This window comes from Zonotrichia albicollis, chromosome 11, assembly GCF_047830755.1.
Source record: "Zonotrichia albicollis isolate bZonAlb1 chromosome 11, bZonAlb1.hap1, whole genome shotgun sequence".
In the NCBI taxonomy this organism is placed as follows: Eukaryota; Metazoa; Chordata; class Aves; order Passeriformes; family Passerellidae; genus Zonotrichia; species Zonotrichia albicollis.
In genome coordinates this window covers 10,886,735-10,903,446 of record NC_133829.1, presented here as the reverse complement: position 1 = coordinate 10,903,446, position 16,712 = coordinate 10,886,735, and the positions used below count along the sequence as shown (strand labels likewise).

Below are 16,712 nucleotides of genomic sequence, written 5' to 3'. Positions count from 1 at the left end.
CAGTTTCTTTAACCCAGCACGTGTTTATCAAAGATTAACACCGAAAAGCCAGTAATTTGTTTTTGCTCAGTAAATCATATTTTCTTCATAAAGTAAAAGCTGTGTGGATATTTTTAGCATTATGTAGTTTTTTTCCTTGATGATAACCTCAGACAAAAATAATCAAATCTCATGCTTTGGGGATTAATCTGATTTCCTGCAAGGGTATGGATAGAAATTTTTTTTGTCTTGCATACCACTGTACAGGTTTTACTGTGAGAGTGGATTATGGCTTTTCCTCCCCCTAAAGCATCAGGTTTTCATCCTCACCAAAAACATAACAAACGCTGCTCATGGCTGAACGGTGCTCTTCAGCAGCAAGCTGTGCCAGCACAAACCTAAATATTTGGCACAGAGGGGTAAGAAAAATAGACCTGCGACGTAAATAGTGTGGGGGATAGGTATGATTATCTTGTCATGTTGTTACACTGGCTAATATTCCTTATGACAACCCAAGGATTTAAGGAAACATTGTAATTGTATTGGGGATCTGGGGAGGCCAGTGTGGAAGAGAGAGTGGAACAGGCTGTAATAGAAAGCTTTAAAGCCCTAAGTCTCATTCCCTGATTTGGCAGAGATTTCCTTCTGACCTTGATTCAAGCACTTGCAGTCCATGTGTTACTGATTTGAATATATATTTTTTTAACATTTTACTCTGAAAGGTCTGATCTGTGACTTCTCTGTGGCTCACAAGTCAAAATGCCAAAGTATTGTGATGCAAATATTTCCCTGTCTTGCAGAGTGAATGTTGTTATGAGGTGATGGAGCCCAAGTAAAGCAGAGAGGGGGGAGAGCTGAGCCCAGCATGGCTGCATCCAGCTGCAGACACTGCCATGGGTGGGCTCTGCAGGCTGTGCTTGCTCTGTGCACAGGGGGCAGTTCTGTGGTGCGGAGTTCCCCAAATCAGCACAGGGATGTGCCCAAGCTTGGGACCCAGAGCAGGGAGAGCCATGGCACACGTTTCTCCAGGCCTGTCTCCAGCCCCAAACTGGCAACAAATAGGTGCAGTTTACCTTAGTGCATTTATATCAGTGTAATAACTTCAACAGAATGCAGGGCCAGGAATCTGCCAGATCAAATGCTGCACTAATACATCTGATTTTTAAATACATAAAAATAAATTTTTCCCTACTGCTCTGTGTTTCTGGTAAGCCAGATCCCCCAAGAGACCCTCAGCACAGGCACCTCTCAAGGTGTGTCCCTGTCCCTCTGACCATCCCCGGGGTGTCACATGAGCACGGTGTTCCCCCCTCCCCTGTGAATATGTATATACATACACATACACACTTGGAGACTACAAAGGCAGCAAATGTGATAATGTGATCCAACTGTTCAGTGCTAGGCTAGAAAGAAGTATTTTTCTGCCATTATGTGAAAATTTAGCGTGACTGGAACAGAGTCTGCATTTGATTAGGCAATTTAAGAAATGGAAGAGACTTCATACTGTAGGGCAGTGCTGCAAAACAATTGCTCGGAACATGTTCTAAAATTGGTTTGCCTTCACCAGATTTCCATGTGTTTCTGCACGACATCTCAAATGAAAGTATGAGCAGTCACGTGGCAAGTGACAACATTTTGGTGTTATGGTAAATAAAAGCAGCCCTTTTTAATAATTACTCTAAATCCTGAGAAGACTTTGAGATAAAGAAAAAAAAATAAAACCAAGAAAACGAAACTCTCTATTTACTGTAAGCCTGGGAAAGACATTTCATAACACATCCTTTTACTGGCATAGTTAATCTTTAATCCTAACAAGATAATAGCAATTGTTAACTTCGAGCTCAAGGTTCCTCCAGGTTTTCATGCCTGTGTTTTGTGCATGTAATTGATGGTGCCCAGGAAAGGGGCAGAGCACATGCTTTGCATATACAAATAGGTGACTGGGTGGCCAGCTACCAGATTTGTCCATGCAGAAAAGGCAAGGCTGGTTAAAAGCACGTTGTTCCCCAGTCTCTGTGGGCAGTATTCCTGCAGGCAAGGCTGGCTGACTGTTCCAGCCCTGAGAATGGCACTCAGAGAATACCAGCACAGTGTTTAAGATCTCTCGCGTGCCTCTTGCCGGTGGAGTCCTCTCCCGTCTCTCCCTTTTCCGCAGCCATTTACCTTCTCTCTGGAGTGAGAGCAGTGACATGCAGCAGCCTTTCCCCAGCAGCAGCAACTCAAGCCAGCCATGCTCCAGCAAGGCACAGTGATGAGATGCTGGAGGGGTGTTTGTAGCAGGGGAGAATGGTGGGTGGAAAGAAGTGATGCTTTCTGGAGTGAGGTTGACAGCAACATTGTCTGAGGCACAGCCCGTTGAACAGCAGATTTGCCCTTTCCACAGTGCAAATCCCTTTTTTCTCCATCTGCCCTGCTTGTTGGTGCATATTCCTTCCCCCAAACCTCCCTTCCATTTCAAAACATCCCGTTCAGCTCATGCAGTAGGCAAACCCTGACCTCCTGGGCTCCAGCCAGGCCTCAGACAGGCAGCACTTATCTCAGGATGGGGCTGCAGCCCTGCTCAGGGGAAGGAAGGCTGCTTTGACTGCTTGGACTGCTTTCTGCAGGGCTGGGACACAGCAGGCCCAGGGGCTGCCAGCAACTCCCTGGGCTGTGGCGTCAGCTGGACTTGTGCAAGTTGTGCCTGAGACCTTTATTGTGTCCTCACCTGCAAGTACTGGTTTATTCCTGTCTCAGAGTTACCTTATCAGATGATGCTTTACCATGCTGAAATGAGTGGCAGTTTTGCTATGTAAATCATGATCTGCAGGCTTCCAGGAAGAACACTGACTTCCTTCACTTACAGCACTGACCCACACTTGCAGCCAACCCTCCTAGAGGGGGGAAAAGTGATACTTTGGTCAGGTTTTAGGCTTTTGTTTCAGGCCAGGGGAGGTAGTTTGAGTGTTACTGAACCTACATCCAGGCCTGTGTGTACTTCAGATGATAATTAGGTTATTGCCATTATGGTTTAAAGGTTCTCCCTAGTTTTCAGGATAAAAGTATTTTGGTCTAAAACACATTAATCAAAAGCATCAGACACCTCTGACACAACTGGAAGCTGGAGGTGTTCAGGACTTCACCCTGATGAGCCACAGCTGCTCTCCCCAGCAGGGTGGCTTTGCTTTCCTGGGGTTGGGGTCAGAGCCAGGGTAGGAATTCCTGCTGCCCATGGCTGTGAATTAATGGAGGATCAGTGCCCAGAGTATGGAACAGAGGTCACTGTACTGACATTCTCTGCACCAGTCTGTGGACACCTCCACAAATAAATTTAGTATATCCTAGGGCAGTCCCAGCTGGGCATGAACAGTTTGAATTAATGAAATGCAGGTCTGCTAAAATGGTGGATCCAGAGCACTGCTGGAGTTAAAGTACCTTGCACTCCATCACTGATAGCCCAGCCCTGGCAAGCTTGCAAGGAAAGCATGTCCTGCAGGAGCTCTGCAAAACAGAACAGATGTGACCATAGATGTGAGCTGAAATCCGAGGTTGGTTTCAGGTGCAGGACTTCCATGTCAACCTTGTAAGAGAAGGTAGTTAACATTCAGTCTCAAAAATTAACTTAAAACAACCATAATTGAGGCAATCGTTTACAGTTTGCTTAGCATTTTATTTCCTTTCCTGCTGAAACTATCTGGTGTTCAAGTAAATTTCTGATCACAGGAGAATTTAGCCCTCAAAGTGCTTCTAATCAACCACTAAACACTTGCATCATTAAAAGTCACCCCAGCCATTTTGCAAGTTCTGTCAACTCGTTCTAGAGCAAGAGGGGTGCGCTTGCTGCAACGTTCAAAGCCTGCAAACAACTGAAGTGTAGCTGGCAGTGCCATAAGCCAATTAAGATGAAAGCTGTGATACTCACTGGTAGGGTTTCATCACTTTAATATTAAACTATCTTTTTTTACTTAGGCATAGATCAAGAGGTGTTAATGTAGAATCCTTAAAAGAAGTCAAGTATTATCTTAAAATAACAGACCTGTTATTTGCACTTTCATGCTCAATTAATATCTCAGCTCTAAATATCCTAATTTTTTTTTCCTCAGAGCTGCAGACTTTAAAGTTGTTATAAAAAGTAAGGATGGCTGCATACTGCAAGTTTACATTTGGGTGTATGTTTATAGGACAGAAAGAGTTATTTCCTATTCATTCATACAAAATCATGCCTCATGTTCCTGAAAGACTGCAAGAATTCAGTACCTTTCTTTCATTATAGCCACAAATATTTTCCTGTGTTATGTGATAATTAGCTGAAATAATCAGTTACCAAATTCCACAACATGGATTTATCACATCATAGAGAATCTCTGAGATTTGAATGTACTGTAAACCTCTGTGTCAGGCATTGCCTTCAGGAACTTTATTGAAGTCAGCCTTCATTAGAAGAAACACATACTGGAATGACATTAAAAAGAAGACATTATAAAGAAAATCACACTTGCATTGATGCTGTTGTATCCCTGTTTTGGGAGGACTTACCACACTATAATGCAATTGCATCATTGGAAAACCTATGTATAGATATGACCTAAAATGGGAATCTAATCCCCTGCCTTTCCTATCAGAAATACTGATACAGATTTTTAAGGCAAATGTTGCATTCTGTGTGGAATACTTTCTGGCTTGTAAGCAAATGACTCATCATACACATTTCACACAGTAAGACATTAAAAAAAAAGACCAAGACCAAAAAATAAAGATAGGAAAAAGAATTGTTGGCTCCCCCTCTAGAGTTTGAAACACCAGCCCCTGGGCCATGCTGGATTTATATTTCAACTCAGATGGTACAAAAAGGTTCCATTTTCCTATTTTGATTACTAAAACACACTTTTGCCTGGTTCCCCAAGGTGTGGCTCTGCTCTGGAGTTTTACTCCAGCCACAGCAGGGATGAGGTGCTGTTCTGGGTGGATGTTCTGGTGCATCTCTGGTTGCCAATGTGTACATTTCTACAAGTCTAGGGTGCCCCTGAAGGCAGCCTGTACCACCTTCATGTATTTTCTTCTGAACATTTTGTTTTCTGAAAGGATTGACCTGGTTGACAATCTAAAATTGAGCAGCACTCCCTTTGTGTACTCTGCACTCACTGGTGAGCTGTGTTCTCGCAGCTGGCTCAAGTTGAACTTCTCCCACCTGGCAGCAGTTACCATCAGCAAGTAAAGTAAACTCAGGTGCAAATCCTTAGCCCCCCTAAGCAGAGTCACTGCCTGCAGGCCTTTACCTTCATGAAGCCCAGAACTTGAACCATACCCTTTCCAGGTAGTGTTTTTTAACTGCTGTAGACCATAAGTGATTTGTACATCAAAAGATAATCCCTGATAATCCCTGAGACTGCAGTAAACAAGATTTTTATCCTTTCTGCACTAGTCCTTTGCATCCAAAATAAAGGGGAGAGGTGCTAAACACAAGTGAGTTCCCATTCAGCCTTTGTTTGGGTGCAGGTGGAATCTGTGCCTTGCTCTAGCCTGGCCAATAGATCTTTGTTGCTGGAGTGTTCTTCTGGTTGAAGAGCTGCAAGGTGCTGCTTTGGCCAAGGGCTCAGGGCCTGAAGCCACGCTCCAAGGCTGCCCTGAGCCCCTCAGCAGGGCTTGTCCGAAGGCTCACTGGAGGTTGCTGAGTTTTGCACAAGATCAGCTTTGCTCTGCATCAGGGACTGAAGTCTCAGCTGTAGGCCCTGAGAAACTTGTTGAACATCTGTGAACAAGCAGCAGTAAAAAAATTTTTGTTTTGGCTTAACTTTTATTATTTGGGTGGTTTCATGCTCAAAATTTCAGAAGGTGCCATCTGAGAAAGACACTAATCAGTGCCTTTGCACTAATTAGTGCCCTCAGGGAGCCATTTGCATGCAGGAAGAAACAGAGGACAGCAGGGATTTCCTGATTTGTCCAAGTCCAGTCAGCTGGGATTGTGGGAAACCACATCAACATAAATTGACTAGGCTCAGCATATTACTAATCAATTCTGCCTGTCCCCCCTCAACATTATGGCCAACTTGTACTACAAGCACAGAGGGGATCCTTGGTCTCACCTAACAGTCTGGGTCTGATGGAGCAGGAAGGTGATGTATTCATTTAGTCAGCTTTTATTATTGCAGCCCTTTCCTCCATTCCTTGCCAAACTCTCCACACTTTTAGGATGTATCTTTTGCTCTGACCTGTCTTGAACTTGAGCCTGGGTTTGCTGTACTGCACTCCTATCTGTGCTTAGCATTTTGGGAAGCATTTATCGTGTTAAGAAGATTTTTTTTTTTCCAGTAAGTAGAAAATATTGCATCAGTCTGGTTTGGAGCCATTTTATATTTTGCTTCTCCCCAGCTGGCTGAATGCCCTTTCCCTTCCCCCTTCTCTTTTACGTGGCAGTGCACGGAAAGATGATTGATGGAGCGTCACCAGCACGTTGTCAAAGGCTGGAATAGATTAATGGGCAAGAAACACCAGCCTGTTCCCCTTCGTGTGTGATTGTTTGAAGGCAGGCTCATATTTTAACAGGAATTATATCCTGCTTCTCTGGATTCCCCCAATCAGGAATTGAAGGATGGGATTTCTATCCGAGATTGAAAGGTGGCAGCCACAAAGAGCCAGTTTATTACTTGGGACAACTGCCTGCCTCCCATCTGACCAACAGCATCTCCCTGAGGCCTGTCTCAGGCAGCTTGCTCTCCTCCTTAACAACGTGGATTTTTGCCACCAGTTAACATTTATACCTCTAGTTCTTTCTCCTTGCAGACACAACTCATTATGGCACAGGCCACGTGGCCGGAGGAGCTCTGATCTGTAACCCCATTTTCACCTGAGGAACACTGCTCAGTGTGCCCATGCTGCAGGGAAGGGGCACATCTGACCCCAAGCAGCTCAGAACCTTTGAAAAAGCTTTTTTGGTGCTTGGCCGGGGCCACAAAGTCAGCCTTGATCTGTGCCTCAATTCCCCAGCTGCAAAACAAGGGTAGCAATATGGTAATTTCCAAACATTGCACTTGCCATGGATTGTTTTCTAGCAGAAATGCTAGGAATGCAATTTATAAGAGAAATTAATCAAAGACTGGGCTGAATCCTGGCAGGGGAAAATAATCAAACCCAGAGTATGAATGTTTTCTGCATTTTCTTGAAGGTAGACATTGCCAGCATTTCGTAATCAGCTATTTCAGGCCTAACAGATATTTCAGCATTGTTATTTGTGGTCCCCAGTAGTGGCCTCCACTGAAAGGTTTGAATGTGGCAGGAATTACGTCTTTCACACCAGTCTATCTGTGTCTACCAGAAGGCTACACCTGGCTGTCATAAACCCCTGCTCCAAGGGCTAGATGGAGCCCATTTTTCTGATTATCCAGGAAACAGCTGCTCTTCCCAGTTTATTCTCTCTGCAGTGGTTCTGATCTCAAGCCTGTGTCCAACCAGATAAAAGCTGCATTTAAGAGCCTCTTGAAGCAGGTGAATTTTCTTTTCATATGTAGCTGGAAAGCAGAGCTACTGTTAATATTCCTTTAGTAATTTTCCAAGCAAAATAATAAAGAAATCTGTACTTGTTGCTTGGCTGGTGAGAAGTGATTACCTGTGGTTTGCTGATCTAGTGCAACTCTCTGTCTGCTTTTCTGTCTTGTTGTGACCGAGGTCTGTTCTTCATGTCAGTATTTTCTTTGATAAAGATTTGCAACAGATGATGTTTAGTTAGAAAAGATTGCTGAACATAACTATTCCTGTCCTGTGTGTTCTCAGGGTTCATCTCTAGAGTATCCTGAGGTGTTTGAGGGTTTTGGGGGGAATGTGAGTTTGTTTCTGCTCTGGATGCAACCTCTGGGGAAACACATCCTCTGGATTTACATTTGCAAAACTTTGCATTCTTTTAGGGAGCTTGATACCCTGCCTGAAATTTAAATATGTTTGAGAGAACTGATACTTTGTTTACCTGGCATTTCAGTTGTTTCCTGTTTGCTTTTGTGACAGTTTGCTGCATATTGGCCATGATAATCATGACCTAAAAACAAGTTGCCCTTTGACAATTGTGACCTAAAAACAAATATAAATTGCCCTTTTTTCTGCAGCCATTTCCTGGAGTCCAGAAGTCAGTATCTGCCTCTGTAAGGCAGGTTACATGGAAGATTTGTGATTGTGCCCCCGGTCTATTCTTCCCAGATGGAACACTGGAAGGGAAAAGAAGCTTCCTGTTACATGCCCCTGCTTGGTACAGGTGGAACTTGTAGAGTTTGCAAGTTGTGTGCAGTTTGAAGCTGGGCCAGGGTCTCTTTGAGTCATGATTTGGGCCACAAGCAGCCTCATCTTCTATGCTGACTGCAGCCTACATGTCTGGGAGAGCTTCTTGCTCTTTGGCAATTTGTATTCATTTGTTCTCCAAGAAAACAAGGCTTCAGGGAAGACTTTTACTAAGCACCTTATAGATGTTACTGTGCACCAACTCAACGTGCAGTTTATGTGCCTCCCCTTTCTCTTTCACTGGAAAAGGACTGGGCTGGATCTTTGGAGACTGCTTTTCCTTACAAAAAGCCCCAAAAAAAAAGATTGTGTAAGCATTAATGATTTGTTACCGTGTCTGGGAGCCACAGTGCTGCAGGACTTTGCTCTAATGGTGCTTTCACAAGAAAGAACTAATTTGACTAACTTTATTAATTCCAGTTTGTTTTAAGTTTGCTCATTAGTAATTTAACGCAAGATGCTTCAGCTGAAGAGGCCATGTCAGGACAAGGAAGAGCAGAGGGAAAGTGCCAGGAATCATTAGTGTTTATTAACCACTGCACTCATCAATCTTGACTAAGAGCACAGCCCATTCGTTCTGGACTGGTGGACTGAGATACAGAAATATCATTAACAGTGAAAATGCTGCTTTCCAGGTCAGTCTGTAATGGGCAGGCATCCAGACAACACCCCCACCCCATCCCCAAATGTTCCCAGGCGTTCAGCTGCTCTCCTCACAGTGCAGCCCAAACTGACAGCTCAGCAGCCTCTGGAAGGAGGAAGCCCTGCCCCTAGCCAGCCATAGGATCAATGAACAAATACAGCATTTTCGTCCCCCATAAGCATTACTGAAAGGCTAAGTGTTGTTATGAAGGGGTTTTTTAATTGCTCTTCAAATTATTAAATGAATAATACTTTTGTGCTTTGCTGGATCAGGTCTGGCACTTTGTGTTGGCAACATACTCTTCTCACTGAAAGTCTTAAAACATTAAAATGGAAAGGTTTTGGTTTTTTTTTTTTCTGTTTAGACAAAGCATTTAATAACCAATTTCAGCAACTGCAAGGCACTGAGCTGATGACTCAGAGCTCTGACCTGTGAGTCGGGGCTGAATGAATGCCTCCAAAAGGTTGGAGGAGGGAATAATACTACATTTGCCAGGTTTCTAATGAGAAATATGACCCCTGCCCAGTCCACTTGCAGTCATTAAGGATCACATTTCACTTTGAGATGTGTTTTCTCGCATCCTACCCAAATGGCAACTTGAGTAGTTACATTCTGCTCACTGAAATATCCCTGTGGTTTAATTGAAGAAGTTATGTTTCCCTTCCCCTCTTAAAAGCTTTGTTGTCTAATGTTGTGGTGCTGTCATGATCTGTGCTGTCTGATCTGCAGAGCACACACACACAACCCCCAGGTGAAAGCCTCTGAAGCCTTTGACAGTAGGAGATGGAGTGAGGGGGAAAGTGGCATCTTGGGAAGGTGGTTCAGCATTGCATCCCCATTTGGGTCTCTTGCCACCCTTGTGAAGTGTGTGACAGTGCTGTCACACTGCAGGGGCAGCATTTTGCATTTACTTTGCGCATGTGTAAGTCACTGCACAAGGCAGAGCATCAGGTGCCTGCTTCTGGGCATCAGGTCTGTGACAATGGGACGTTGGGCTGAGCACTGAGATGGCACAGCCTGGAAACAAGCAATGACATTAAACACAGCAGGGATGTTCAGACACATTGTGTGTGTCATGACGCTTTGTGGATGAGATTTAGGTGCTGCATGGGAAAAGGGTGTGTTGGATGACATTTGGTGATTGAGAGGATGGAAAGAGATTGCAGTTTAATTAAAATTCTAATCCCAAGTTTGACAATATTTCTTGCCAGGTCAGCAGCCTGTATGTTCTATTTCCGATTCTGTGAATTAAATGGGCTGACAGTTGTCATTTCTTTGGAAATGCCTGCAAATCCAGCTAAGAATTAGCAACCATCAATGGCTCAGAGCAGCCTGGAGCGGGGCCGTGTCACGCAGCAGTTTCCCAGCAGTGTCCCCTGCTGCCAGTGTCCCATGCTGCTGCAGCCTCACCGCTGTGTCCCTGTCCTGTGTGCAGGTAGTTGAGCAGCGCTGTCACCTGTCCCCAGCCATGAGGCTCCCCGTGCTCTGTGCCTTGGTGACACTGCTGAGCCTGTCCCCCTGCCGGGCCGTCAGCTTCCCCGAAGACGAGGACCCCATCAACGTCGTGGACTACCACTGTAAGTAATCTGCATCAAGTGCTGATAAACACCAGGGAAAAAGTTCTAATGTTGATTTTTTTTTTCCTTGCCCCCCACCATGGGAAATTAAAAAAAAATCTGATTCCTTTCAAACTGAAATGTGTTTACTGGCTTTGTATCTTTAATAGAACACTTAATCATTTTCTTAAAAAAGCAATCAGAAATACAGCAATAATTTCAGGAAAAAGAACATTTGCTGACATTAGCCATCTTTTCCTCATTTATATTCAAGACATTACTCAAGGAATTTAGTTTAAACCCTTCTACACCTAGTATATACAGCTAATCAATGCCATATATTGATTCTTTAGCTCTATAATCCTGAGTGATGGTGTAGCCCATTTTTACTTGCAGATTCAAGGCAATATCCAGTATTTAGAGGACGCCCTTCAGGCAATGAATCTCAGCACAGACTGGACTTCCAACTAATGTTGAAAATTCGAGACACACTTTATATCACTGGCAGGTAATTTTCCTTCATTCAGTTCATTAGATTAAAATTCTTTTCTCTTCTGGTTTTGCATTTATGTGTAAAATTCATTTAGAAAAAAGTGCAGAATATGATAAAAATTAGAATTGGGGCAGAATTTCCCAGAGAAATATACCATATCTATGGCCAGTGCATGAAAATTGGATTTGAAGGCTGCAGTTACTGTAGTTAAGCTTAAACCAATGATCAAATGCTCTTTTCCCTCTTTTATATTACTGCCCTGCCTGATAAAAACCTCTCCTGATCATTTTAAACTTGGACTGACACGTCAGGGCTGTAGGAAGTGAGGATAACACACTTATATATTTACAGCCCAGGTTAGTCCTCAGCAGAATGGGCAGACAGGGATGGACAGCTGGACACTGCAGGTGCTATCTCAGGACCACAGCAATAAAAATCAAAGCCACCTCATGTTACACATGAACAACCTTCTTCCATTTACATTAAACACAGAATTCTATTTCACAGAAGTTGCTGGTCTAACATAACATTCTGAACATAGATTTGGCTTATCAAATAAAGAGGCACAGAATTAATGAATTTACTGCTGTCTTTTTACTCTGCAAACAGGGACCAGGTTTACACTGTAAACTTAAATGAAGTTCCAAAATCAGAAGTTATCCCAAGCAAGGTGAGTAGATGCCTGCTGGAAAGGGAGAGGTGTTTTCTTTCATTTTAATGGGTTGTTTTAAGAATTTGCTGTGGCAAGGAATTCAAATGTTCCATTTCCTTTCAGAAATTAACGTGGAGATCAAAGCAGCAGGACAGAGAGAACTGTGCTATGAAAGGCAAACACAAAGTAAGTTTAGCACATTATAGAAAAATGACACTAGTATTTATTATATACATGGAGTTTGTGATTAATACATCTTACTCTCTTTTCAGGATGAATGCCATAACTTCATTAAAGTCTTTGTTCCAAGAAATGATGAGATGGTGTTTGTCTGTGGAACAAATGCATTTAACCCTATGTGCAGATACTATCGGGTAAGAGTACTGAAGATGTCGTTAATCTGTTTCTGGTTTTGCTTGCACTGGTTATGCCATAGCCAATACATCCAGTGTGCCTGGAGAGTGCTTCAAGGTGAAATAAAAACAGACAGAAGCCAATGTGCTGAATTAAGTTTTGTGGAAAGACAATGTTTTGCTTTTGTGCCAGTGCACAAAATAGAAATGACACTATCACCCATTTATTTTTCTTCTCTAGTTGAATACATTAGAGTATGATGGGGAGGAAATTAGTGGTTTGGCAAGATGCCCATTTGATGCCAGACAAACCAATGTCGCCCTCTTTGCTGGTAAGAACTTTTACTTGTAATGAGTCTAAATGATTAATGACACCAAAGGAGACAGAGAGCTTTTAAAGCAAGCACAGGAAAGCTAAAGGTGTCATGGTGCCCCTGCTCTTAAATTTTTTAAAGGGCCTCCAAAGGATTAGAAGCTGACCTGTTAATAAATAGGTTACAGCAGTCTGGGGAAGTGTGACAGTAAAGAAATGGGGAAAAATACAGGCTAGTCAGAATTTTGTAGATTATTAAAGGCCTCTTAATACCATGTTTTCAACTTCCATTTTAGATGGAAAATTGTATTCGGCAACAGTAGCAGATTTCCTGGCAAGTGATGCTGTTATTTATCGCAGCATGGGGGATGGATCTGCCTTAAGAACAATAAAGTATGACTCCAAATGGATAAAAGGTAATTTGGGGAGTATTTTCCCATACACATGGCAAATGTCATTTCAGGGGCACAGAAGGTCAGGTTATTCACAGTCAGCCTGGTTTACACATATGCTACAATGTCAGCATGTACGAGGCTTTCAGAATATTAAAAAGCTGCATAATGCAAAAAAAAAAAAACAGATAAAATTTTTGTTAAATCCTTCAACAAATGAATTTGTAGTAACAAAATACCTTAGTTGTAATACAATTTCTGTGGGGCCTTGTTACAGTACATTAGCCAATGCTAAAGACTTGAAGTTCATTTGAACTCCAGTACACCTGTACATGGACATCCTGAAGTACCTGTAGGACTGGAGCTCACCTTGGCTGGTGTGGACCTGGGCAGGAGCTGCCAAGTCTCACAGTGTCACTGTCATGTGCCCATTGAGCAGTTCTTTGAAGTAACTTCTCCTTGCTCTTTCTTGCAGAGCCACACTTCCTCCATGCCATTGAATATGGGAACTATGTTTATTTCTTCTTCCGAGAAATTGCTGTGGAGCACAACACTTTAGGCAAGGTCAGTATCTGCACTGTGAGCGTTGAGTCACAGCAGAAGGAGCTCATCCTAAAACAGCATCAGAAACAAGTACAGTTCATAATATGAAGAAGGAACTAGGACAAAGTTTGCACAGTTTTACCATGGTTATAATTTACAGGGAGGGGAGAAAAAGCAAACTAGAGCAGTGCATTCTTCAACCAAAAAGCTGTTTCTGTTCTCACTGTCAGTGAGCTCGCTACAGGTGTCTTTCAATGTGCTGTTGCCTCAGTGCTGCTGTTGCCTTAACTCTTGTGCCAAGTACTGGAAAAGCTGAGGGTGTTTTCATGCTTATTAAAGAAACAAAAGAAAACAACACAAAAGGAGAGCTTCAAAGAAGTTTCTCTAATGTCCCTGGATATTGAATAATTCAGTCATGCCAGAACAGAGTATAATACTCATGCCTCACCATGGAAGAATATTCTACAATAAATTATTAAATCTCTTACACATGGTTAATTAAAGTCTTTAAATCTCACTAACAATATGATTTTGGAGGTGAAAAGGGTGGGAGCAAACTGTGGAGATGCATTTGCTTGGTGATACATTAAGATTCCTGTGCACTACGAGCTGAACACCATTTGCTTTCATCATCTCTGTGCAGATAAATGGCAGCTTCCTGTTAACAACATTATCTAGGTGTTTTATTAAGAGTTCAGAAACAAGCACTGTTTCCCTTGCATGTCTCAAGCCTCTCTCCCTTTTTCCTTCTTTTTTCCTTTCACAGGCTGTGTATTCCCGTGTGGCACGCATCTGCAAAAATGACATGGGGGGCTCCCAAAGGGTCCTGGAGAAGCACTGGACATCCTTTCTGAAAGCTCGGCTCAACTGCTCAGTTCCTGGGGATTCATTTTTCTACTTTGATGTTCTGCAGTCCATCACAGACATCATAGAAATCAATGGAGTGCCCACTGTTGTGGGTGTATTCACCACACAGCTCAACAGGTAAGAGATGAGCAACCTTTCATCAAAGGCAGATCTCAGGTTCTCTCTTACACTGAGATTGGTGCCATTGTAATGTGAGTTCTTGAAACTATTTTTCGAATTTTACAGCATCCCTGGTTCAGCAGTGTGTGCTTTCAGCATGGATGACATTGAGAAAGTCTTCAAAGGAAGATTTAAAGAACAAAAGACTCCTGACTCTGTTTGGACAGCTGTACCTGAAGACAAAGTACCAAAGCCAAGGTAAAAGGTTCTTACTCACAATGTCATAACATTGTCCCTGTAAAGAGCTACCTTAAATCAGCTGCACTCTTGAGTGCCTCGCTGGGTAAAACCCAAAGCAGAGCTTGATGCTTCAGCCATAAGGATGCTCATTAACCGGCTGCCTTCTCTCATTAACTAAAATATCAAGAGGAAAACAATATTGTTCTCATTTCAGACCTGGCTGCTGTGCAAAACATGGCCTAGCAGAGGCTTACAAAACCTCCATTGATTTCCCAGACGAAACGCTCTCCTTCATCAAATCTCATCCATTGATGGACTCAGCTGTTCCCTCAGTCACTGAGGAGCCCTGGTTTACCAAAACACGTGTCAGGTATGACAGTTCAAAAGTAACACCTGTGAAAAGGAAAACAAGACAACTTGCTGTTAATGATGTGCCTTCTGGTCTTGCTAGATACAGACTGACAGCAATTGCTGTAGACCACGCTGCTGGACCCTACCAGAACTACACAGTCATATTTGTTGGCTCCGAAGCAGGAGTAGTACTTAAAATCTTGGCAAAGACCAGGCCTTTTTCTTTGAATGACAGCATATTACTGGAAGAGATTGAAGCATATAATCATGCAAAGTAAGTATTACCAGAACATCTAAGCTCTTCATCTAGTCCTTGGAATCTAGCTAAAAAAGATTATGGTAAACTAGCTCATTATCACCAACATCACCACTTATTTGTCATTTCATCATGTTCCTCATGTTGAATAACCTGAAAGTATTTGGTCACTTGCCATTTTGCATGGGTTGAATGAACAATCTAATTCCTATCCAGTGACGTCAGTGACATGGTCTAATTCTCCCGCAAATACTTCTGAAACTTCAGAAGTCTTTGGTGATGTTAAAAAGAAATGATCTGTGCTTATCTTGAGGGTTGCTCAAGAGTGGCTGATAGTGTATAACCAATATCTGATCATTTTAGTTGTTTATTTTTTGGCACAAAGAATTTGGGAGTGGAAGCATTCCAGTTAAACTCTACAGCCATCCAATACAGGACTTCTCTTCTGCTCTCTCATGATACTTATGCTGACTGAGAAAACAAAGAAAATGGATTTAGATTGTTTTTTTCCTACATAGATCTGCAAACTTCTCACCTAGATGTTAGCAGGAGCCAGAATCCAGCATTTGATAACTCAGAGGTTTGTTTAGCAATGTCTCAGCAAAGAGTCACAGGTTACATTTATGTATGTGAGAAGTTTCTGTTCAGTAGCTACACAGACAATAAATAAAATGTTTAGTGCACAAAGTACTACAGTCACTAAAGCAGTGGCCTGCTCTTGTTTTTGCTGACCAGGTGTAATGCAGAAAGCGAGGAGGACAGAAGAGTCATTTCCCTCCAGCTGGACAGAGACCACCATGCTCTGTTCGTGGCATTCTCCAGCTGCGTCGTTAGAATTCCCCTGAGTCGGTGTGAGCGTCACGGGTCATGTAAAAAGTATGGCTCCCTTCCTGATCCCCCCTAAAGCAAGGGCACCAACATTTCTTTGGAAGGAAGTTAAAAATGCATGATCTTTTGGGGTTTTTCTCTTGCAAGGGCATGTATTGCTTCACGGGACCCGTACTGTGGCTGGTTAGACCATGAGGCGTGTGGAAGAGTGACACCAGGCATGCTGTAAGTACTCCTTTCTAAGTTAGCCCAGCATCTCTAAATATGCTTTACACGAGCTCATGCCCTGTGCTCTTCCCTTGCACAGTTACTAAATCTCTGGTTTTTTAAAGATTTTTTTTCCCAGTGGATTGTATCTGTAAGAAAACTGAATACTAAGTCTGGCCTAATTCTGGAACCACTGGGTGAAGACTTGCATTCAGGGGGAGTTTTAGATGTGTAGGAGGACAGGCAGACCTGTAGGAAGAGCAGCTGGAAGCAGGAAGGCAAGAAATTGCAGCATGCAAACCTGAGCAGCTCCAAGAGGACAGGACACAGTATCCCCTCCCAGACATGCTCGTGGTCAGGGCACAGGCAGTTGCAAATATGAAAGCACAGGATTCACAGTGGGAAGAGCAAGGTTGTGCCTCTGCAGTGGAGCTGGGGTGTTATATATGCATACCAAAGGCATTTTGCACAAATCAAGTCTGTAATATATGGTGCACTAGCAGCTGTATCTTAAAAAGAGGCCTTTGTAGCAGGCCAGTGCAAATTTTAACTGGTATAATTGGATGGTTGTATCTAAACCCAAGAGCATGCCCATGAAGAAGAGAAGACATGATGTAGTTGTTAAAAAATGGGATTGTTTTTCTTCTCTTTCCTGGCATAAGCACACAGAGATAGCTTTAAAGCCGGACTGTCCTGTAC

General features: G+C 42.9%; 1 protein-coding gene and 1 long non-coding RNA gene across 16 annotated transcripts in view; one reads left to right on the top strand and one right to left on the bottom strand.

The window, feature by feature from the left end:
• Positions 1 to 16,712, top strand: part of SEMA6D (semaphorin 6D) — a 244,535-nt gene that overhangs the window by 220,421 nt on the left and 7,402 nt on the right. For 14 of the 15 annotated variants that reach the window (XM_074549336.1, XM_074549337.1, XM_074549335.1 and 11 more), the window contains 14 exons: positions 10,299 to 10,440; positions 10,816 to 10,927; positions 11,522 to 11,582; positions 11,688 to 11,750; positions 11,837 to 11,938; positions 12,159 to 12,249; positions 12,527 to 12,646; positions 13,098 to 13,186; positions 13,932 to 14,149; positions 14,258 to 14,389; positions 14,586 to 14,741; positions 14,823 to 14,996; positions 15,714 to 15,854; positions 15,954 to 16,031. In XM_074549336.1, coding sequence (XP_074405437.1) covers positions 10,332 to 10,440; positions 10,816 to 10,927; positions 11,522 to 11,582; positions 11,688 to 11,750; positions 11,837 to 11,938; positions 12,159 to 12,249; positions 12,527 to 12,646; positions 13,098 to 13,186; positions 13,932 to 14,149; positions 14,258 to 14,389; positions 14,586 to 14,741; positions 14,823 to 14,996; positions 15,714 to 15,854; positions 15,954 to 16,031 — 1,646 coding nt within the window. In that variant the 5' untranslated portion in view covers positions 10,299 to 10,331. Of the gene's footprint in view, positions 1 to 10,298; positions 10,441 to 10,798; positions 10,928 to 11,521; positions 11,583 to 11,687; positions 11,751 to 11,836; positions 11,939 to 12,158; positions 12,250 to 12,526; positions 12,647 to 13,097; positions 13,187 to 13,931; positions 14,150 to 14,257; positions 14,390 to 14,585; positions 14,742 to 14,822; positions 14,997 to 15,713; positions 15,855 to 15,953; positions 16,032 to 16,712 lie in introns of those variants that run through there. The other variant, XM_074549340.1, reaches the window with a different exon arrangement.
• The window catches only part of LOC113458789 (uncharacterized), a 117,126-nt gene continuing 112,790 nt past the window's right edge, over positions 12,377 to 16,712 (bottom strand). The window contains exon 3 of the long non-coding RNA XR_003379361.2: positions 12,377 to 13,234. This is a non-coding gene — a long non-coding RNA (uncharacterized LOC113458789). The remainder of the gene's footprint in view (positions 13,235 to 16,712) is intronic.